General features: G+C 38.7%; 1 protein-coding gene across 1 annotated transcript in view; it reads right to left on the minus strand.

Annotated features, from left to right (window-relative positions):
* The window catches only part of LOC122793396 (nesprin-1-like), an 876647-nt gene that overhangs the window by 277799 nt on the left and 574444 nt on the right, over positions 1–24404 (minus strand). Inside the window, exon 29 of the mRNA XM_044061803.1 lies at positions 16331–16471. Coding sequence (XP_043917738.1) covers positions 16331–16471 — 141 coding nt within the window. The remainder of the gene's footprint in view (positions 1–16330; positions 16472–24404) is intronic.

Here is a 24404-nt window from a genome sequence, read left to right on the forward strand (position 1 = left end):
CATGTATAAAGTAAAACTATATTTCTCTTACCAGCTTACACGAGGCTGCTTTCACCAGTTCACATTTTAGTATTATGTGGGATTTTGTATTTATTTTGCTAAAATGGGATATATATGGGCAAGGTTACTTCTTTTTATTGCAAAGCTGCTCAAACTGTACTGGGAGTTATAAGAAATAGTTGGATGTTTTTTAAGAAAAGAAGTGGATGATTTTGTCCAATAATCTGCAAATGTTTCATTAATACACATTTTTTAAAATATTATACTTGAGAAGTATTGAGTGTGAATGTTTTGTTTTGTTTTGTTTTTGCTTTCCTTCAAAGGAGTTGTGTTATGCACGTCATCTCAGCACTCTTCATGTATATTTGAATAGTTCAGCATTTCTTCCTCAGACCTTTCAAATTCACTGACTGGTGAAAGTCAGTGAAGATTAAATTCAGAATTTGTTTTCTTCTACACAGAAATATCTGTTGCAAGAGAGAAATATTTCTAAATATTTACAGTTTTGCATATCATTTGTGTATGTTTTATCTAATGGATGAATGTTGTGATATGGCAATTCTAGTCCATGTGTATGTGCTTGTTTATTAAGTATCTTTTTTAATTTTTGTTTAGTGTATTACAACAGAAATCGAATATACTCTGAATATTATACATTTGATTAAATATTATGAATTATGTTACAATAAGCTCATGAACTGTTACATTTGGAATAAGTACAAATGAAATCTGAACTTACATTATAAGAGATGTGCATCTTTATTACATTTGTCTCAGCTTCACACTAAGTAGATTTGTCCAAGATAAAGAAAGTGTGAAGACTTGATCTAGATGACTGCACATTAATATGATAACTATCTACAGTTAATCTAAAAGTATGTACAATGCTATATTTGTAATTCTTAGCTTTAAACTACAGAGAGAGAGAGAGAGAGAGAAAAAGAGAGATAAAGATCATAAAAGGTAAATATAATGAACATTACTAACTTGTTATTGTATAATAGGGAACGTCTAATCTTCATTGTAACCAGTCCAAAATTAATCATTAATTGCCACAATAGGGATGTTACTTCTTTATAAAATCCCCGCTGAGCAATCCTTGTATCAAGTGTGAAACACACACACACACACACACACACACACACACACACACACACACACACACACACACACACACACCACCAAAACACACAAATTCACACTCACATACAAACACACACACACACACACACACACACACACACACACACACACACACACACACACACACACACACACACACACACACACAACATCTAAGAGATATTATTTTTTTATAAAATCCCTGCTGAGCAATGGCCATGTCAGGTGTGAAACACTCTCTATAAAGCAGCAAGAACTCGAAAAAGTGGCTAAATGATCAAAGTAAAGCACACATGTAAACATGCGCATATACCCACACACACACACACACACACACACACACACACACACACACACACACACACACACACACACACATACACACACACACACCAAAACACACAAATTCACACTCACATACAAACACACACACACACACACACACACACACACACACACACACACACACACACACACACACACACACACACACACACACAAACACACACACACACACACACACACACACACACCATCTAAGAGATATTTTTTTTATAAAATCCCTGCTGAGCAATGGCCATGTCAGGTGTGAAACACTCTCTATAAAGCAGCAAGAACTCGAAAAAGTGGCTAAATGATCAAAGTAAAGCACACATGTAAACATGCGCACATACCCACACACACACACACACACACACACACACACACACACACACACACACACACACACACACATCTTGGGGATATTACTTCTTTATAAAAAAGACAACAACAGCAAGAACTTGAAAAAGTGACTAAATAATCAAAGTAAACACACTGCTAAAATATACTTACAAAGCAAACATGCAAACCCCCCCCCCCCCACACACACACACACACATACACACAGGTATTCCCCATATCTACAACTGCAGAGACACACACCCAAACAGACAGACACTGTTAAAAAATATGACAGTGCTTTCTTTATAAGTATTCCAAATATCCCTTACAGACACTCACCGTAACACATCTTCCTTAACTGCAAAATTGTATACACTACCTTCTAGAAATTTCCACCAACTATTATTTCCTCTATATTATTTTTTCAACAATTTTTAAATACTGCACTAAATTAAAGATAAACGGTCCAAATTTCATAAAGAAAAAAAATCCATTTAGGTAAACATAAATACACAGCTGTGCATGCTCTCCTGTCATAAATCCTATAAAAATCAATCACAATTGAATATTTTCATCTATCTTCACATATTTAAATATAAATAAACTTTACTATGTTTTCTAAAGAAATGGAAAAAAAATCCATTCTTGCACTTTCTAGGTGCTATATAAACATGCACACCCAACAATTGTAAGATTAAAAAAAAATTAAACTCTTTCAATTGCAAAGTAAGAATCATGTCTTGTATATGAGTCAGAAATGATGAAATTCAGTCCTGAATAACATGATTACTTCATCCTTTGGATTTCACCCTTGGAGCAAGTTTCGCCAATCAAGAGCAAATCTTGCCATTAACTCCTAGTCCTCCCAGACGTTATTTGCAAATTACACAATAAGGGGGTATAATGCCTTCATAGCAGCAAATTAGAGTCTCACACTCAGCGTATAGAAATGGCATCACTTTCCTCATATACATGAAAATATCAATTTCAAGTATTCACCTTTTATTGCCTTATCATCCATCTTGCACAATAAATACTTCAATTTCACCAATGTTCCATTAGTTCCTCTGAATTAATTTGCAATGACTTCTTAAATGTCCCACTAATGACCAGAACTCCAGGCAATATTCATTCTTGGAAATAAATTGCCAAACATAAAAGCAACCATTCAATGATTTCATCTCCATTTATATTCAACATAAAAATGCAGTGCTACCTTAACTGCGTCTTATTATAAGCATATAATAAAAAATCCATTCTTAGCAGTAACTAAACTCCTCCCAAAACTAGATTTTCTCATTCATGGCAAAATTAGTAAAAACATTAAAATCATTTTGTTTTCAGTTGTACAACAATAATAATGCTCTGAAAGAGTGGATATGATAGTGGAACTTACTGCCTCCTGGCAAAAGTGTTTGATCCCTTGATCTTCATCCTCAGGAGTACACCTTGCAACAAATCCAACCCCTCCCTTGCATGATTTCTATAATAAATGCAGGAATGGATAAACTTATAAAGATAAAGAGGCAGAAACCAGTCATTTTGATGCATGGAACTATTTATATATGCATTTACTATGGTACTAAAAGCTGAATGCAATCACCCATTAAGTGTTAGACTATAGGAAAATGCTATATAGTGTAAACCAACACTGTGGTGCCTTGGTTGTCTTTATGTGATTATTAGGCTGATGAGTCTATCCCACATGTATGAAATATTAGACCTTCTCACTTTTGTATGCTTGGGTTGTTGTGTTTTTCTGTTTGGTAAGACATTTCTCTCTTTATTTAGGCAGACAACATGTAATCCCAGGCAGACAGTGGGACAATAAAGAAAACCATTATTTGGTTTAGTGTTACAGTGTTGTTGTTGTGTCTTTTGGCTTTTCCCAGTTAGGGGTCGCCACAGTGGAACTCCGGTCTGCTAATGATTTGCAGTAGATTTTTACATACCGAGTTGCCGGCTCTGACGCACAACCTTCAATGAAGGTACGCCCATTCACGCATGTCTCCACACAGAAGACGCTCTAGCTGAGAATCGAACAGGACAACGTCTTACTGTGAGGTGACAACGCTACCGCAGTACCACCATGTGTTGCATAGATTACCAGATCATGGAGATGACAGGGCACTCACAGAACAAATGGATACATGTTTGTAGGCTACAGGCATCTCCAGTGAAATAGTTAGATCATTTATGTTGACGTTTCTGAGGTGTTGACAGTCTTATGCATGCATTTATAATTATTGTCCAAGCATATACTGAATGACAACTTCTTGAACACACAGTATTTGTATCTAACATTTTTAAAACATTTTAATACGGAATTCATATACCTAAAGATAGTCAAAGTGGGGAAAGAATATTTAGATAATTATTTATTATTCATAGCATTTTATACTAATGCAAATCTCCTTGGCTCAAAGCCTTTTCCCTTAAGAACTATTGAGGCTGTAGCCACACATGGTAATGCATTAATAATAGATGACTCTATATCAAGGCATATTAAGACTCCACTGTACAGGCTGCACAGCTATAATATCATGTTCAGCTGTCTCTGTGGTGCCAGGATTCGGGATGAGACCACTGCATTTAGGACTCTTCTTCCCAAGAAAAAGGTTGCTCTTGCTGCTGCCCACATTGGGTGAGCAACGTTAGATATTCTGTCATGGGAGGAGATGAGAGCCATATAGTTGAGCTTTATATGTGTTTGGCTCAGGAAGGTAACAAATGTCTTAAGAAGTGCTTTTTCTTTCTCTGAGAAAGATGCTACTATTTCAAACAAAATAGTTGATTTCAGCAAGTGGCTTATTAACTTTTGTCATTTTAGAGGGATCTAATATATTTCAGCATTGAAGGTGATGACTATCAGGCTGGCCTGCTTTGCCAGGGACGGGCTTCAGTTTTCTGCTAAGGGCCTCTACATTTTGACTTTTTACACAAAGTTTATTTGTTATATTCCAACATAGCAAATTCTAATCTGGCCCACATTGAGGTGGCATAGCACAGTGTTATGAGTCAGAACAATACATTCCTTAATTTGGAAGCCTTCCTGATGCTTACACTGTTTTGTAAGTTTCTGAGCCCCCCCCCCCCCCAGACCTTTCTGTGTTGGAGGGAAGCCTTCTAGCTTATCAATGGGAGTGGTAAGCACTAGCTAGCCTGTCTACCATAAGAGGAGTGGTTTCTGGCCCAGAAATTGTAGCTTGTTGTCTGTTTGGGTAGTTTTTCATCCCTTTCAACTTTCTGATTTAAAAGCCCATGTTTGCGTGGGTTTGTGAACCGCTCAGCTGTGCTCAGCTGAGGTAAACTATTACTGGTGCCAGAAAGTGTGCTCTTCAATTTTTCCCTTAGAAAGTGCTTGTTCTTTTACATCTTGCACTTCAATTACCTTAATCGGCTAGCTCTTTAACAAGCTTTTGTATCATTTATTTTGGCACACTTAGGTGCTATCAGCACTAGCTGTTCCAATGCAGTAACAGCACCAGTACTTATTAGTTATGACCACCTCTCCTGGTATGATTGTAGGGCAATTTCATGTGCTTTCCCCTGCAAACCTGGTTCACTTGGGCATTCTGAGACAGTGTGGCAACTGTCTAATGTACACAGACAACCCTCTCCTATTACCTCCCAACACTCATACATGTGAGAAATACACTTATATCACCAAACTAGAAGCAGTGCATGCTCCAAACAAGACTGAACTAGCTGGTCAAGAGAAGGAGGTCAACACCTGCAACTCACTACATAGAACACACTGCCCTGCAAGACGTCAACCATCATAACTCACACATAGAAACACAAACCATACACCCACCTTCACAGAGGCTCTCAACAGAAATTTACTCAAACAACAGAGACCCCAAGACAGAAACTCACTCAACCACCACAACACAACACCAACACCAGAATACATAGCTCACCACCACAGTGTGCCCCTCAACCTAAGCCCTTAAGGCAAAACACTTTGCCCAAAGTACTAATGATAAGAGACTCAATTATGAGGCACAATGATGTCCCACTCACTAGGTTGAACAAGGAGAAGGTGACAGTCAGTTTTCTATCAGGTGGCAGGATCCACCACATAACACATGCACTCAGGTCATTCCACAACAAGTACAAATATGACTCAGTCATTGTCCATGTGGGTGTGAATGACCTAAGACGTACCTCCCTGGACTACATGAAAAGAGATGTGATGGAACTCTTGGATTGTGTGGCCCAGGCAGGTATGACCCTATCCCTGAGCAGTATTCTACCATCACCCAAAACGACACCACAGTATGAGCAGAAAATGATTGACTTCAACAACTGGCTAAGTTTCTGGTGTCATTCTAAGGGGATCCAGTATCTGTCTAAGTTTCTGGTGTCATTCTAAGGAGATCCAGTATCTGTCTGCTTGGGACAACATGACTGACATACCTTGATGCTTTGCCAGAGACAGCCTGCATCTGTCACCTGTGGGATTCGAGGTTCTGGCTGAGGCACAAATACAATCTGAGGGTTATGCTGCTCAATGCTAGAAGTCTAAATCTCAAGATGCACTCCCTCAAAGCTCTCCTCAAAATGGAGAATGTTGACATCTGTGCTGTAACGGAGACCTGGTTTAAAGAGGCAGAAACCCCCCTGCACTCCCCGGCTACAACTCATTCCAAAGCTTTTGGCCCTAGAATATGTCCGGAAGCTCCAATGGCAGTGGTGTCTTCATATTCTTAAAGGGTATGCACACCTCTAGACTGGTAGCCCAGCATAACACATCTGAGATACTTCAGGTACAACTAACACCGGGTAAGACAGCAATACAAGTCATAACCTGCTACAGAACCCCAAACATGTCCCTAGACTCTCAATCCAAGTTCCTAAGCAGCCTGGAATCTATCAAGGTCCAACTCAATACTCTTATACTGGGTGACTTCAACTACCCTTCCATTAACTGGGAAAACTATTCAAGTACCAATGTACAGGCACAACACTTTTTGGAATGTATCAATTCCAATGCCCTGGACCAGCTCATTCTAACCCCCACTAGAGGAAGCAACATCCTCGAGCTGGTTATCACCAACTTGGAAGGCCATTGCTCCACACCTATAATCAGTTCCTCCCTGGCTAAATCTGACCTCAAACTGATCATCATGGAAATCGCCATCTCACCTACAACCCCCTAAGGTGACCACCCACAAAAACTTCTCTAAAGCTGACCTTGGTCTCCTAAAAACAGAGGTGGCTAACTTCTCGGCACCCATGCCAATGGAAAATAGCTGCATGACTGCCGAATCATAAACCAATGCACTGTACGAGCACGTACACAAATGCATGGACCTTGCCATACCAAACAGAACTAAGATGCTTTCCTCCAAAGAAAGGAAGCCAATCTGGTAGTCTCCAACCATCAATAAATTCTAGAACAGAAGGAAGAAACTGCTGCAGAAAAAATTGAAGTCACAAGACTGGAAAACCTCTCTTATCAGTCTCGACAAAAAGCTGAGATCCCTTATCAAATCCTCTAAAGCCAGCTAGGAAGGCAGAATTGCAGATGACACCAAAAACAATCACAAAGCCTTTTATAGCTATATCAAAAACCTCAAAGGCAATACCCAGATTTGCTCTGAGTTATTGCACAATGGCACCTCCTATACTGAGCCAACATATATAGCCAAAATACTGGCCAACAGATTCAGTGCCAACTTTACCCCCCACCCCCGAGCTCTATCACATACCAGAAAAAAGCCTGGTACTCACCATTTCTGCAGCACAGGTAAAAGCTACATTGTCCAAAGCCAAGAATACAGTGTCCATAGGATCTGATAATATCCCTGGCTGCATCCTACATGAGCTACAAAATGAAATGGCACAACATTTGAGTGCCCTGTTCAATCACAACCTTACCTCAGGCTATGTCCCTAACAAATGGCCCAATGCTACAGTCATCCCACTCCATAAAGTAGGAGCAACTACAGACCCTGGGAACTATTGCCCCATTAGCCTGACGAGTCTGGTATGCAAAGCTATGGAGCGTATCATCATGGAGCTGCTTAACAAAGATATAGACAATCTCCAAACTCTTGACCCCACACAGTTTGGCTTTGTCAAGGGGAGATCCTGCCTGCTGAACCTGGTTGACTTCTTCGAGGCAGTCATCAAGGCTGTGGATGAGGGTAAGCCAGTGCATACAGCCTACTTTGACCTGGCCAAGGCCTTTGATACCATTCCCCACTCAGGTATCATTGATAAGCTCACAAAACTAGGCATCAATCCTTACATCACTAGGTGGGTTGCAAACTGGCTCACAGACAGGACCCACAGAGTGAAAGTTGCAGATTTCAAATCACAGACATGAGTGGAGTCCCACAGGGCTCGGTCCTGGGCCCTCTCCTGTCTGGCATCTACTTCTCAGAAGTCCAGGCCAACACAGAAGGACTCTGGCTGACCAAGTTCGCTGATGACTGCAAGCTAGGAGTCATTATGAACTCCCCAAGTGATGCAGATATCCTACAAAAGGGCCTCTCTGAAACCAATGACCATGGCCTGAAGCTTAACACAAAAAAATGCATTATCATCCCCTTTGGAAAAAACTCAGTTCCCATGAATTACCATGTTGATGGGAGCCCACTGAACACTGAAGGGGCCATAAGAGATCTGGGCACCCAGATCAACAGCCACCTCACTTTCGAACACCACATTACCACTGTGGTCAGAAAGCCCTTCTACGTGGCACATCTTATAATCAAAAGTTTTGCAACCAGGAAGAAAGAGGTCATCATCCCTCTCTACTCATCCCTCATTAGTCCAATCACTGAATATAATGCCTCATTTGGCATGTACCTGACCAGACACATACAACAGCTGGAGAGGCCACAAATGTACCTCACAAAAAGGGTTCTAGATCTTAAACACATGTCCTACATGGACAGACTCAGGAAACTTCAGCTGTTCTCAGTCTCTTATCATCTACTTAGATGTGATATCTTCTTGACTTACAAAGCCATGTCCGACCCCGCCCTACTTGAAATGCTACACATGAGGAAATCCCAGTCCCCCCATGCCACATGCTCCAGAGATTGCAACCTCATTACCACAATTAACAGAACATGCTGGAGGGACTGGTTCATCTCCCAAAGACTACCCATACTCTGGAATAAGCTTCCCATTCATGTCAAGCAGAGCATTTTGCTAGCCTTCTTCAAAAGAAATTTTGACAAGTGGATGGGTAACAGAAAGTTCACCCCAGGGATCACTTCAGTTGCCCTACTGGATAGGGGCACTGTGAACTAACATCCGGTGGCACGGTGACTGGGCAATTTCTTTGGGCTAGACTTGTAAAGGCTCCAGGACCATTAGCCTAGTACACACCTATGAACCTATGTTATGGCATAAATCGTCTGTGTTTAGATTAAACTCCCTCTATAGCAGAATATATTGCCCATCAGTCTTAAAGACCACCTTCTGGTGATATGGAAATATCTGTTTTTATCCACTCAGATAATAACCTGTACCAAATGTTTCAAGATTTGGAATTTCAGCTCCTTGTCATTTTGGCCACACACTGCCAACAGCTGTTCAGTGTCACTTGAGGATCATAATAGGTAATACGACAATCTGAATTCCATATTTACTAATCAAAATACATTCAACTTGAAGTCCTGTGCAGCTAGCCATAAATATGACCAGCATTCCCTAGCTTTTATTAACACCAACTCTCTAGATCAAATTATTGGATTCCCCATGAGAAGGAGAATTTCTATCTGACCTTGTCATTAGAAATGCTGTTTTTGTCTCTTGTGTCTTTTGGCTTTTCCCGGTTAGGGGTCGCCACAGCGTAACTCCGGTCTGCTAATGATTGGCAGTAGATTTTTACGTGTCGAGTTGCCAGCCCTGACGCACAACCTTCAATGAAGGTACGCCCATTCATGCATGTCTCCACACAGAAGATGCTTCAGCTGAGAATCGAACAGGACAACGTCTTACTGTGAGGCGACAATGCTACCGCAGCACCACCAATGCAGCTTCTGCACATACTAAATATTGTATCCTAAATCAAATCTGATCATCAAAATATCATATTTTTCCTCAGAATAATTACCAAAGTGCACAGAAATTCAACAACATTCAGGAACTAATACAAAACCAACCTTATATCACTATCTGAGAGTCTTTATAATTTCAAAGGTGTTTTGTCCCAATCCCTAAGTTTAACACATTTTACCTATGACTTACAGCCATCTCAGTGAATGCATATTCAAGTCAGTACATATTAGGCATACATACATTAAGTAGTTCAGCGTAAATCCTTGTGGTGGAATTTATAGACAAACTGACTTTACAACAGGGAGATAAGTTTAATACAGTCATCAGAGATCTAAGAAATTTTGTTGTCAATGAACTGTCCTTTGATCATACAGTGTTGGTCTCAGTAAGGAAGTCTTTTCTTCAATTTAATTATCAAATGTAGGGTTATCCTTACAATTCAAAGAAGGCTTAGTAATCCTATATTCCTCTCTAGACTATTCAGTGAGTGCAACACCCTGATTAGTAGACATCATAACAAACAAGTAAGCAAGCTTAAAAAAACTCAAAATTTCCTAACTGAAAGAATCAGTGGACTAGCTTCCTTAGCTATCCTCAGAGATATAAAAGTCTTTCATCTTTTTCCATCTCATATAAGCTCCTATATGGAGATCTATTTCTTACCTTTTTCCAATTTTGAAAGGCCCGGTTTTACTACATCTTATCTACCTCAGAAACTCTGGAAGTGTTAAGGCCATTATCCTCAAAACCCTCAGCTTGCACTGCAACATAAATAAGACTTCTCGGAGGGGGCAGGATGGATCTTCAAAACACTTCCCTTGTATGATACACTGTAGCCTCCTTTAATATATATATATATATATATATATATATATATATATATATATATATATTTATATAAATTTTCTACAGGGATCACAGTATGGTCATTATAAATTGGGAGGTAAAACTACTGGCAATATGCACTAGACGACGTGTCCAACCTGTGGCCCATGGGCCGCATGCGGCCCTCAGAGCTCTTCCATGCGGCCCTCAACCTCTAACTGCAACATCGATGTACACATGCTCCAAAACACCGTTTTTGTTTTGTGTTTTTCACTCCCGTGACCTGTAACACTAATGTCGATATGCGCATGTGCCAAAGCACCCTTCTAGTTTTGTTTTTGAGCCAAAAAAAGGTCAGTGTATTTACGCCATTATTTTGCGCCGAATAATCAGAGTGTGTGTGTGTGTGTGTGTGTTGTTGCTCAAGAGGGACTCATGTATGGATTTGCCGCTGTTGCCTTTGAAAGGGACAGCAATTACCTGTGTTAATAGGTAAGTACAGAGAGAGTGTTGTATTGAACGTGAACTCATACCTCTTAACTGTATGGATTTTGAAAGAATGTCTGAATTTTTGCCTCATCTTCCAATTTGTGTCTTTTGCTTAGGAAATAAAAGTAGTCATCCAAGGTAATGCAGTTCCAGGGAGTAAGAATGAGACAGCAGCCTAGGGTTAATGGGTCAGTAGTGGACTGACTATGTAGGACTGTAGCATATAAAGTAGTATTGTTTTTTCAGACAAACAAAAAAGCACCTAGTACTGTTTTTTTCATTGGTGGGTTCTAAGCAGTGATAGATTGGACAACAGTAAGCATAGCTTTGGCGGATCATCAATACTGGCACATCAAATGGGCACAATGTCATTTTTTAAATGTTGGGGATTTTAGTGTGTATGTGTGTGCTTATGTGTTGGGAGTGCTGCAACATTAGATGATTATTAAAGACAGAGACTTACAGACTGTGGAGAATATGTTTCTTTGTTTCAAAACCTAATACTTGGATACGCAGCTTCTTGCCATTTACAGTGGATGGATATTTACATTCAATGGACAATGTATTAACGTGGGCCTGTGGGGTTCTGAAGGATGCCAAGTCTACAACTGCCAATGTCTTGTAAAGTGACCTGGAAATGGATATTGGGATGTTATTGAAAAAATATAGTAAGTGGACTTAGAAATATAGTTTAATTAAACAAAGTGTACTTTCAGTTTACAAGCCATAATTTAATTTATTTCAGGTAGTCCAGATACTGGTAGATTGTATACCATTAGACTTAAGTAGGGAGAGCTGTCATTCTGGGGAAACAAGCAGCCCTAGTTTCAGTGAAAGTTCTGTGGTTGCTTGCAGGTTCATATGTTAGTACTAAGCTAACTGCCCTTGCGAGCTATTTTAAGCTTAGCCAATTATCCCTTGTGAGACTCAAACCCTGCACCTTGTGTTTGTAAGGCAAACCCCTTAACCATTAGGCCACACTCCCTAGGAAGTTGCAGGATGTTGATGCAATGGGTTTTATTTATTATTTTTAATGCATTTATCATTTCAAAGCATGGTTTTCTTTGATGCAAAAGAAGGCATGACTGAATGAGCCATATAATGTTTGACAATGATGGGATAGTAAGATTATAAGTGATGTATAATGTTTGCAGCTACAGTTGTTTCAATGGTGTCTGTGATGCATAACTATTTTTGGGCCCGTGTCCCACTTTTATGTTTCGCTTTGACAAGATTTCTTGCTCTAAGGTTCAGCGGTATGGTTCCATACAAAATCAGAAGTTGTATTTACCTTGGAAGACTTTTTGGCATAATTATGAAAAACAGAGCCTTTTTAATATCTCTGCTTATTTCCAATATAAACTGCCATGTAACATTGCAAATAACCTTCTTATTAAGCTACTTTACTTCTTTTGGAATGGACTGGTATGATTCATCTGTTCGGACATAAGCATAGAGTGCTAATGTGACTTTGATTTCTTGCAGCAGTCTGTGATTTACATAATCACAATAACTTTTCTGTGTTTCTGGGTGTGTAATCAATTTAACAGTTTTAAAGATGTTTTCCAAAAATAAATAAATATATAATAAATAAATAATCCTCTCTACACTTTGAGCTATTGACAAAGTCTGGGAATTTGCTTTTTTCAAAAGCGAAGGTCAGCATTACAACTCAGTAAACTGTCAGTCTGTGAGTAACTTCTGCACAAATTAAAATGTCTGAATGTCAAATGGCTTTAGATTGGAGGGAAGTTTATTTTTATTTATTTTATTTTATTTTACATTTGTTTACCGGGAAAGTCCGACTTGACACAGGTCCATTTTCAGCAGAGGCCCGGGGAGAAAAGTTCCAAAAATAACACAAAACAATATAATACAATACATGAGAGAGAGAGAGACAGCAAATTATGGATGTAGTACTCATACAATATTGCAGAGATTACATCTCATAACAGTGAGAATCATTGAGGTACAGAATAAACTTAAAAACATTTTTTTTACAGTTATAATTACAGCAAGGCAAATATCAATGATTTAAGTTTTTAGGATAAAGCTCTGAAACAATCTTTTGGTATGGATAAACCTGGGGATTGACACAAGTTATATGTTTACACCAGTATGTAGCATTATAGTTTATGGTTTTCTTATTGATTTACTTTTTGCCGAGCAGTTGTTTGTTGATTTATTGATGGTCCTTTTGGTGGTGGGAAATTACATGGATGAATCCATCTCTATTATGACTTTTTTTCAGATATTTTGACTTCCAGACAATTTCATTCAGTGAGTGGGTGTCATGTGATTAATGAGGTTGCCTATTTTACAAGTAGGGGCTTTAGTGTGTGTGTGTGTGTGTGTGTGTGTGTGTGTGTGTGTGTGTGTGTGTGTGTGTGTGTGTGTGTGTGTGTGTGTAAGAGAGAGTGATTTAATATGTATACTGAATATAATTTTGAAAATGGAATTCTTAGTTAAACATGCCCCTTTTCTTGAGCAACTAGACTTGAGTAACCAATATTAGATCTTAGCCATCCAGCTGGGAAAGGTTAGTATGTGGATTTTCCATTTGGTTTGATGAAGGCTATGCTACTTACCCAAGGACTACATTTATGGCTATCCATCCAGCCATCGTGTTGCTGAACTACATTGTTTGATAATGAGAGGAGCTTTTTACAGAAGTTGAAGGTTTTTGTGTAGAGGAAGTCTCTTAAGGCAGGATCTTTCTTAGCCTGGAAAGCAAGCCAATGATGAAATTTATAGCGGCCAGTGAGAGACAGAGGAAAGCAAGAAGCTTTTTAGTCTGTTTGGAACACTAAGTGAACTTAGTCCTTTGACTTTTTTTGTCAGAAATGGTTGTAGTCTTCGTTTTGGCAGGGTGTTTTGCTGAGGCACATGCCGAAAGGGGCACTGCACTCAATAATGGCTCTTGTAAAGGAAGAATACAGGGATGTTATGACCTCCTTGTCCCTGGATGAGATACCCTTACTAATGAAGTGGGCCATGTAAAAGCATTCCTTACAACGGAGACTACGTGGTGGGCAAAAGTCAGGTTTCTATCAACCTGGGTGCCCAAGTACCATACGACTTATTGCGTGCTTACAACATTGTTATTACTGTGATAATTTGTGGGGACATCACTCTCAAAGGGGATGATGATGCATTTTTTGGCATTTAGCTTGAGGCCATATTTCTGGCACCAGTTATTTGTTTGGGTGAGACCCTCTTGTAGCTTATTCAGAATTGTTTTATTAAGTCAGTAATGTGAATTCTTTACTTTATTGCAAATTTGTTGAGTTATTTTTGTGGATTATAGTATTGTAGGACTGCTGATGTTGACATTTTACGTAGTTGGACTGCTGGAATGGTTTTCCCAGTGAGAAATGCTAGTGCTGTAGTGAATATCTGTTTATTTGTAAAAAAAAAAAATATATATATATATATATATATATATATATATATATATATATATATATATATATATATATATATATATATATATATATATATATCGATATATAGATATATTAACCAAGATGTTAGAGTTAAATGTTAGATTAGGGAATTAGAATTAGAATGAGAATTAGAATTTTAAGGCAACTATTAGGCATTTATTACATTTATTCATTGTTCAAATGCACCTACAGTACAGCCAGGAGGTTGACTGTGGTCTTCCTGAGCAACGAAAGAGTTAACTATATGATATATTTTATATGCAGCCCCAAGACCATTTCTGTTCACTCAATGCGGCCCCAGCAAGCTAAAAGGTTGGACACCCCTGCGTGACTAGAGGGTATGGTCAGGCATATATGGAACTTATAAACTTTAGTTTAATGACTAATTATGGATTTTAAATGGAGTACCTATTACATATAACTTTTAGTAATTACTTACATTTCACAAAATAAGCTACATTTAACCACTAAATTATAACTTTAAAAACTGAACCTAGACCATGCAGATATATTTTGCTGATGTCATCATTAAGCATATGCCATTCCCACTCTGGTTTGTAGGATACAGTATAAGATGAGGAGGAGTTGACAGATTTTTACCTCAGGGCTGAATGATTGGGAACACAGGTTTATAGCAATCTAAACTTTGGTCACCATGTGTCCGCAGTGGTAAGAAAAGCATTTTACATTGCACATCTCATAAATAAGGGCAACGCATCCAAGACCAGGGAAGTTATAGCTCCTCTGTACTCGACCCTTATCAGACCACTAATTGAGTACAATGTTTCCTTCTGTATGTACCTCATCAGACACCAGCAGCAAATGGAGAGACCACAGAGGTTTCTAACCAAGCAAACCCAGGGCCTACAAAACATGACATACATGGAAAGATTGAAAGCCCTGTCACTGTACTCTGTATCATACAGGGTGCTGAGAGGTGACCTGTGTCTGGCCTACAGAGCAACCTTGGACCATGCCCTAATGGAAATGTTACACATCCATAAGTCAAATAGGACAAGAATATCTTACTCCAGGGATCTCAATGTAGCCTGTGACATTAACAGAACATGCTGGGCAGACAGATATATCTCCCAGCGATTGCCAGTCCTCTGGAATAAACTCTCACTCCATGTGAAGCAGAGCTCTTCAATGACTCTATTCAAGCGTAACCTTGACAACTGGATGGGTGACCATAAATTCAGCCTGGAGGTGGCACCTATGTCCTTCATGGACAGAGGCAGTAGGTGTTGATCACAGAATTGCTCTGCTAACAATGACCATCTAACTATGGTCAGTAAGGGTACTTGGGTTATTACACAGCTAGGCTCATAAAGGCCCTAGGGCTGTTATCGTAGTAACCGCATTTGAACCTATGAACCTATGCATTATCCATGCACGTAAGACTGGAATAGTTTTGTCACTTTTGCTAGTATCAGTCAAGTATACCAGCACAGGGGTACTTCCTGCAAACTGGTGGGCTGCCTGCAGTATTCAGCCAAGCACTCTATATCATGCAGAAAGTTCCTGAAACATTATCCCTCCTATGGCCATGTATGGCTAGGGTATGTGAGGATGCAAGCTGACTAAAGACTATAACAGAGGTCAGTACTGTGAACTGGCCTTCAGGTCATTCCAAGGGCTTGACAACACTCATCGAGGGGCAAACATGGGGCAGACCATTACACATCTCTGAATACTACTGGAATCAGATTTTAATGTTACAATCAGTCACCACAGAAAATAATGCATAGAATTGTTACCTTGACCTGCAGTATTTCTGCTGAAAGACTCCCTAGGCTTCCAATGTTCTGCAGCTGTCCAAATGATGAGCTTGCACGATTAAGAAACACTGTTACCGAATTTTTCTCTACATCAAATTGTTCCCAAGAAGTCAATACAACCTGCATTTAGATTAAAATACAGATCAGAAACTTAGTCTGGAGGAATTACAAGTCATAGTTAATTTTTATGTGTTCTCATTTTAAAAATAAACAATGGCTCACTGCTGTTTAAGTAAAACAAATTAAGCTTAACACCGGGCTGGTCGCATTTAATATTTGTCCTTCTGCACACAAGCAAACAGACTGATTAATCACTCAATTACAATTAATGCTCAAAACTTATAAAGTCATAAATTTAATGCTAGTACAAACTAAACAGAATTTTGTTTACACATTTGTTTTTCACATATTGGTAACAAAATGTATAACTTTAAGGGCTGTATCAATGAATCTCATTGAATGCCTGTACAAATTTTTAATATTTCATCATCTAAAAACTTTCTCAACACTCAAAATTTTGTAAGCCTATGGATTCTAATCCACCTAGGCATGAGTCCCTGGGCAAGATTTCATGCTTCAGCATACCACTGAGATGCATATTAAAATTATTTGAAGCCTACACTCCTTCAATTCATTAAATAGGAATCTGTATATTGAAATACTGAATATCTTCCTGGGTGTGGTATGCTCCGTTAATCCTGAATAGAAGGCCTCAAAGTGTTCCAGAAAAATCCAGTTTCTTGAAGACATCATGAAACTGAATTTAACATGTTATATAATGTTATAGCCAGGTGAGTACTATGGCAAATAGTTTAAAGTAATTTTGCATGCATATTTCAATAAATAGAAACATGAGAGCATACACGTTCACATCTGATAAGAACCATATGCCCTGCTTAACCTGCCCATGTCTAAATAGTTAAGTTTCATGTCATACTTGATATAGCTTTGTTCTCACACACCCGTCTTCAAACAAATTTCATTTTGCCTGCTCAGTGCAGTTTCAGATTCATTCAAAATCAGTAGGAAGCTCAGATGAACTGTGTTTTTATGAAAATCCCTGTTTCTTCATTTACTTCTGCAGTAAAGCTGTTTTATTCATCTACAATTCTTTCTGTAAATTAGTATATTCTAGTATTTTTTCCTAAGTTGTCTACAGTGCATTCTCTAGTTATTTCTACCTGTTCTACTACATCTCTCTTTGTCTCTCTCTCTCTCTCTCTCTCTCTGTCTCTCTCATGAATTTTTTCAGTGTACAGCTTCTGATGCTAAATAGCTTTACTAACCTTTCAGATAAAACATCAACATATATACAATCTGAAAGGTTCAGAAATGGTTCATCTAACTTAATTCAACAGTCAATTATAGTAAAATGAATCAGACTCTTTAATACATAACATCCAGTTTTATATATAGCAGGATACTAAAGCAAATGTGTTCCACTGTCTGGTCGAACAACCCTCTAAAGAAAAAATGGGTAAAACATTGTTCAAACAACCCCCATCAAATTAAAAGTTAAAAACAAAGAAAAGTTAAAGAAAAAAGGGGACTCGTTTAAAATAAAGGAAAGATGACAATCTGAAGGGTAGAAAGGGTGGCAAAATGATAGAAGATGAATCACACAACATCCAGGCAAGATTTAACTACTCTGGTTGGATAGGGATCTAGCCCACAGGTGGATGAGCTGATACTGCAAACTAGTGACAGGAACTCATCACTCTCAGACCAGAAGCAAGATGCATACTGAGCAGAACCACTTCAAGCCCTTGCAATCATGCCAGAGCCAACACAAGATCACATAGAGTCAAGTTTGGAACTGAAATCTCTAACAGCAAGCTCACATTCCTCAGCAGATAGATACCTTCTGGTGACAACGGCAGACACTAAGCCTAGGTACTATGAAGAAGAGTGCTGCAGGTGTGTTAGAGGCCATGGACACCATGTGATAAGTAATGAGATTTCTTTCAATTTACTTTAGCCTGATAAAAAGCATAATATTTATCAAGTACAAGCTTGTCCTCCATCAGGCAAGTGTGGTGTCATTTCCACTCTGCCCTTCAGTCAGTTCACTTCAGATCATAAAGCTTAAAATTGTGCCACGGCTCACATGGCACAAGGGGAATGTGTGCAAAGTAGGGTACATTACTTGGACCTAACACAACTAGGGAGGAGGAGGCTAAAAAATGATGTCTTAGCAACCTTAATAACATGTTGTGCACTGAGGGACTGCACCTGTCGATAGATAATGAAAGACAATACAACAGATGTTAGTAGGCACAGGTTTGTAAAAGCCACCAAAACCTGGTGTGGAATTACTAACAAGTAGACCAAGAGAAGTTTAACCATCAGGATTTTAAGAGATAACACTATCGACAACACCACACACATGTGCAGGGTATAGAATTTAAACTGACTGCACCATTCCCTCAAATAAGAGGTTTTATTACCATCTCAATCTAGAAGGATTAGACTCCTGACCCTCTGAGATAAACATAATGAATGTACAGAATTTGTGTTTTGTATTCATGGAATTTAAATTCAAAGCTAGCTTCAAAATCCACCATTGTATCGTATCAAGCAAATGCAGTAGATCCCTCTCCAGATTCTAGAAACATACTTTTATATCATTAGCAACCAAATCTAACTTCTGGTTTAACACTCTTCCTACAAATCCATGGTGTTCAACTGTACATTCCTTATGGTCTGTTCTAGGTGCGCTAGAAAATTTGGCCATTTCTGTTTCCATTCTTAAATAGAGAGACTGAATCATGGACACATTCAGAAATAGTGATCACAGAACCAGGTCCTCCATAGAGAGCCCCTAATATGTGTAGATATATATATATATATATATATATATATATATATATATATATATATATATATATATATAGCTATATATAAACTTGGCTATGAAACCAGGTGGTTAAAGAACCTCACCAGCTGGTCTTGTCAAAAGCTTTCTCTGCATCCAAATGTACCATCAACTATGTGCATTTTTGACAAATGGCCTACTGCATCACAAATACATTATTCAGAGCTTGCTTTACTGAAACAAAGCCAGACCGATCACCCAGGATGACACAGAGAGAAACTAGGCTCCATAATGAAAGAGTTTGGTTGTCATGATAATATACTGATATAGAATAAGACTTCAATAATTTAGGATCCTTGACTTCTTTTGGAATAATGACTAGGGCCTTATCCCATACAGTTCCATCACATATATCATTTCTGGCAATAGAAGCTGAGGCATTATTCTATGCAACTCTAGCAGAATGCTATCAAGAGCTATCTTCTTATGGGCCATTCAAAGCCCTCCTCAATAGAATCAACAGCTTGCTTGTTGTTCTGAAGAGAAGGCATACTGATTCAACCCCCTTGGAAAGAATCACCCTTTTCTTTACAAACACAGTAGGAGCTCCTGAATCACCCAAATAAATTGACTGATAGTATTGGACAAATCCTCTAAAATCAAATTAAGATCATGTAATAGCCTGCCATCTATAATTTGCTTAAGTGATATCCGCATCCATCCGCTATAAATAATACTATTTTATTTTTGTAAATGTTGGGTTTCAATGTATTTACTTAGACAGGAATTTGTCATTATGAGATTTCAGTGCCATGTTCTCATTTGCATGAGACTGTTGGTATTGCTGATTTCTAGGTACAGTCTCTGTCTATGTATATGCATAATAAAGATATAGTGTGTATGTGTAACCTCAGTACTGCAGTAGTTTAACCAGATATACATATACATAGCTATAGCCATAGACAAAGATACAGTATCTGTGTGTCTATACCAGAATAGCACTTAGTGACCCAAAACATATTCTGTAATCAAATCTTTCTAGCAGAAGCTTTGCCATGGCCCACACAATTTTCATGCAAGAGGAGATCTCCTTCTCCCTATATTTCACACTGAACATCTATAATGGGGGGATGTTTTTTCTAAAGTAGCAAATGTGATCTCCAGAAGCTATATGTGACAAATTCAGCTTAGTCTGATCTGTTTGTCACCAAAGTAACAAATATCGATCTAGACGTATAAAATTGTATTTTTTTTTTCTGTGACATAGAGTTTTTAAGACACCTCTCCATACATGGAAGGATTTTGCTCCTCAGTATAGGACACCGTGAATACATCAAGCCTTGGAGTAAGATGAGGTTACAGTGGTTGCCATTCATACTGTTTATAATAAAGTTACAATAACATGTTGATGGAAATGCTGTCTTACTGTGTGTTTCCATGTGTTTCTGCATGGATGTGTGTGTGCATGTTTGTGTGTTGGGGGGGTGATTTTAATTTTAGATTGTGTTTTTTCTGCTGTTTTACTAGCTATATTTTATAATTACATTGCTCTCATAAGAGTTTAGTTCTTCTGTGTTCTACATCTACTGCACAAGTAAGCATAAAGCAAACTGTACTTGACAACTGACTCGAGTGTTTTAGGGTCAGGTACGTGGGTATGTCTAAGTAGGTGTTCTGGTACTAGGGATGATGTTACTGTGTTGGTTTAGCATGTCATATTCGTAATGTGTAAACATACAACATGGTTGCTACTGTCTCTCTTAGTCTGCTGAAGATGCATTGATTTACAGCTCTGCTTTTGCTTATTTCTATACGAGTCATTTTGCATACTGTACATAGTAAACAAATCTCTTGAGAATCAGTAAGGACTGAAGGCTTCTCAGCTCAACATAGTTTTGGAAACCAAAAAAGAAACAGCAGTAGAATTATTTCACTGTGAGCAAAATGATTCAACTATTGCCAGAAAGGACTGAAACTCTTGCTGTGGGAGTGTCACATGCCTGGGGGGGCTTGACTTCATGAGAGTGGGAGAGATGAAGATACTGACTGTGACCCTGTTGTATGAGCTGGAAGACCCAAACGTCTTTATTGTTGGCTCTATAGACTGTTCCTTGGAGAGAATAATTTGCCCTTGACTGCATCTTGCTGAATGAGTGGAAAGCAATTCCTAAAACAAGCAAAGCTGCTGTTACTTAAAGCCTTAAGGAGTGGTCTCAATAGGCTTTGGTCAATTATACAGAGGGGAAGGCCCCTATTAGATTTCTGTGGTTTGGTTTAAAATTGGGCTGAAATTTGGAGAAGGCACACTCCTTGTTTTCTCTCCCAAAAGGTCTGTGCACTGGTTGTACCCACAAAGTCAGTGTCTTATGTAAGTCACTTCTTGCCTCCCTCATCCTTCAGCTCTAAGATGAGGTGCTGACTATTCTTATCAAATAGTGGAGGGCCAAAGATAGAGGTATTTGACATCTTGGTCTGAATCTCACTTTAGAGCTCAGAGGTCTGCTGCATCATATGAGGAACACAGTGATTTTTAATGACCTTTTCAGCCTCCTGAAATATTTTGCTATATTATTATATTATACTATATTATATTATATTAGGTACTTTTCCATTAATGGGACTTACATAAGACACTGACTTTGTGGGTGCAACCAGTGCACAGACCTTTTGGGAGAAAAAATAAAGGGTTGGGAGGGTGGCCTAATGATTAAGGTGTTTTCCTTACAAACACAGGGTGCAGGGTTTGAGTCTCATAAGGGATAATTGGTTAAGCTTAAAATGACACACAAGGCAGTTAGCCTAGTACTAACCTATGAACAACTTTTTTTTGGCCTTGTTAATGGCTTTGTCATAAGGAAAGTTGTCACTCATTGTCAATATTTGCATAAATAGCCAGTATCAAAAAAATCAACATAAGTGCAAGTTAAAACCTGTACAATAACTGGGAGTTCTGGCTTCTAATTTTTGTTTATGTCCCTGATTCTTGCAGTAAGAGGTTGACAGCTGTAGATTTATTTTATGTTCCTTTCAGATGCTATGATTTAGCACTTTAATGCAATCTTTGCCTTCGGATTTAGCCTTCCACAGCCTAGATATATAGTTAATCTTCGTGAAAAATTATTAAATTGGTACGATTACATAGCTGTCAACTTTTCATCACCAAAGCGGGATGCACTACCTCTCACAACGTGGGAAAAAAAGCAATGGGCAAAATAGAGCACTGTTTGAAAACGCGCTAACACGTTCAACTAGGAAGCTCACAGCCTGAATAAAATTTGTTATGATTCAGCATTATTTAAAATAAATAAAAACGTAACCAAGAATATGCTGCGGACATGCCCAGTGTGAAACAAGGAGAAGAGAACGTGGTCTTTTTAAAACTCAGTTCTTCCTAATGACAGGCACATTTTATACCCACAATGATTATTACCGCCAAGTGTATGCAATCTAGTAACTGTAGAATTATCTTTTAGTAAGATATTAAACACACACTTTATATATTTATACAAACATATTTAAAGAAATATATATATATATATATATATATATATATATATATATATATATATATATATGGTTCTACCTGACATAGCCGAAACCACACAACACCGACAACCACATCACCGACACCACATATTCGACAGTCCATAAACACGAAACCACACATAACCGACAACGAAATAACCGACGGTACACAAACACGAAACCCCATACACTGCACACACCACAATAACAATTATTAAAAACAAAACACATCCCCATTCCACAAACCACACACACAACACAAGCACACCAAAATCCTTACAAGCCCACACTAAACCTTACCCTAACCCTAAGGTCCGTCACTATCGCACACTTACCTACCCGCTCCCTAACCCTAACTCACTTAACCCTAACTCACTTAACCCACCCCTATCGCTCCCTAACCCTAACTCACTTAACCAACCCCTATCGCTCCCAAACCCTAACTCACTTAACCCACCCATATCCCCACAGACCGTCAATCTCCACACTTACCTGCACCCCTAACGTCCGTCACTACCGCATACTCACACAGCCTTTCCCCATGTCGGCATCCTCGGCGTTGGTGTTGTCATCCGTCGTGGCGGTCTTCTGCATTGTCGATGTTCTGCCACCGGTCTTCTTCACTTTCGATCTTCTGGAGCTGATTCGATGTCGGTCTTCTGCGCTGTCGACGAAGTCAGGTAGAACCATATATATATATATAGGTCTACTTAATTTGCCCTAACTTCCAATTGACTGACACCCATTTGATTGACCCCATTTGACTGAAATTTGTGACCCTGGAGTTAGAATATATATAGTTAGGGGTTGTGGGGGACACAGCCCCTGACAATGGGGGGTGTGGTGGGCGAAGCCCTCCACTTAATGTCATATTATATTGTTTGGTTTTGCTTTAATATTGCTTAGTAAAACAAAAGCTGTGCCCTCCCATACCCCCCTAACTATATATTCTAACTCCAGGGTCGCACTACAGTGGAGAAGGGGACATATTCCATTTACTTGCCTTACAGTGCTATGGAGACTGCCAATAATACTTGTTAGTCAAATGAAGTGCCAGTCAAATGAAATTTCAGTCATTTGGTCTCAGTCAAATGGGTGTCAGGCAATTGGAAGTTAGGGCAAATGAAGTGGACCCATATATATATATATATATATATATATATATATTTATATATATATACACATATATATATATATATATATATATCTACACTTACCAAAACCGTTAACGAGGCCAAAGAAGCTGTTGCCTCATTAATGGAAAAGTACCTTATATTATATTATATTATATTATATTATATTATATTATATTATATTATATTATACTATACTATATTATATTATATTCCACCCTATTACTTGATGTCCATCAGCCCTTCCACTTCTCAGAGCTGTTAAATGGGCAAACATAGTGCTTTCTTTTTGTGGTTAGGTACCTAACTCTGCCACCTAGTGCATGATGTGAGCACCTGCTTCACTGCAGTGTGTTCTAAGCCCCCCCTGACATATGTACATGCCCAAGATGGCTGTCATCACCAGCCTGAATCACCAAGCTCACATTTCCTAATCTTATGGTCACTGCCATTGTGCAAGCCTCCAGCTGTATGCGAGCAATTTGGCCAGCTGCTACCACCATTTTCCTTTCATCAGGATGGCTTGCTATAAGCCACTCACTCCCACTCTCTTCTGCCAGGTTCTTCCCATGCTTGAACC

The sequence above is a fragment of the Protopterus annectens genome, chromosome 1.part0, assembly GCF_019279795.1.
Source record: "Protopterus annectens isolate FY-2018-M chromosome 1.part0, PAN1.0, whole genome shotgun sequence".
Lineage (NCBI taxonomy): Eukaryota > Metazoa > Chordata > Ceratodontiformes > Protopteridae > Protopterus > Protopterus annectens.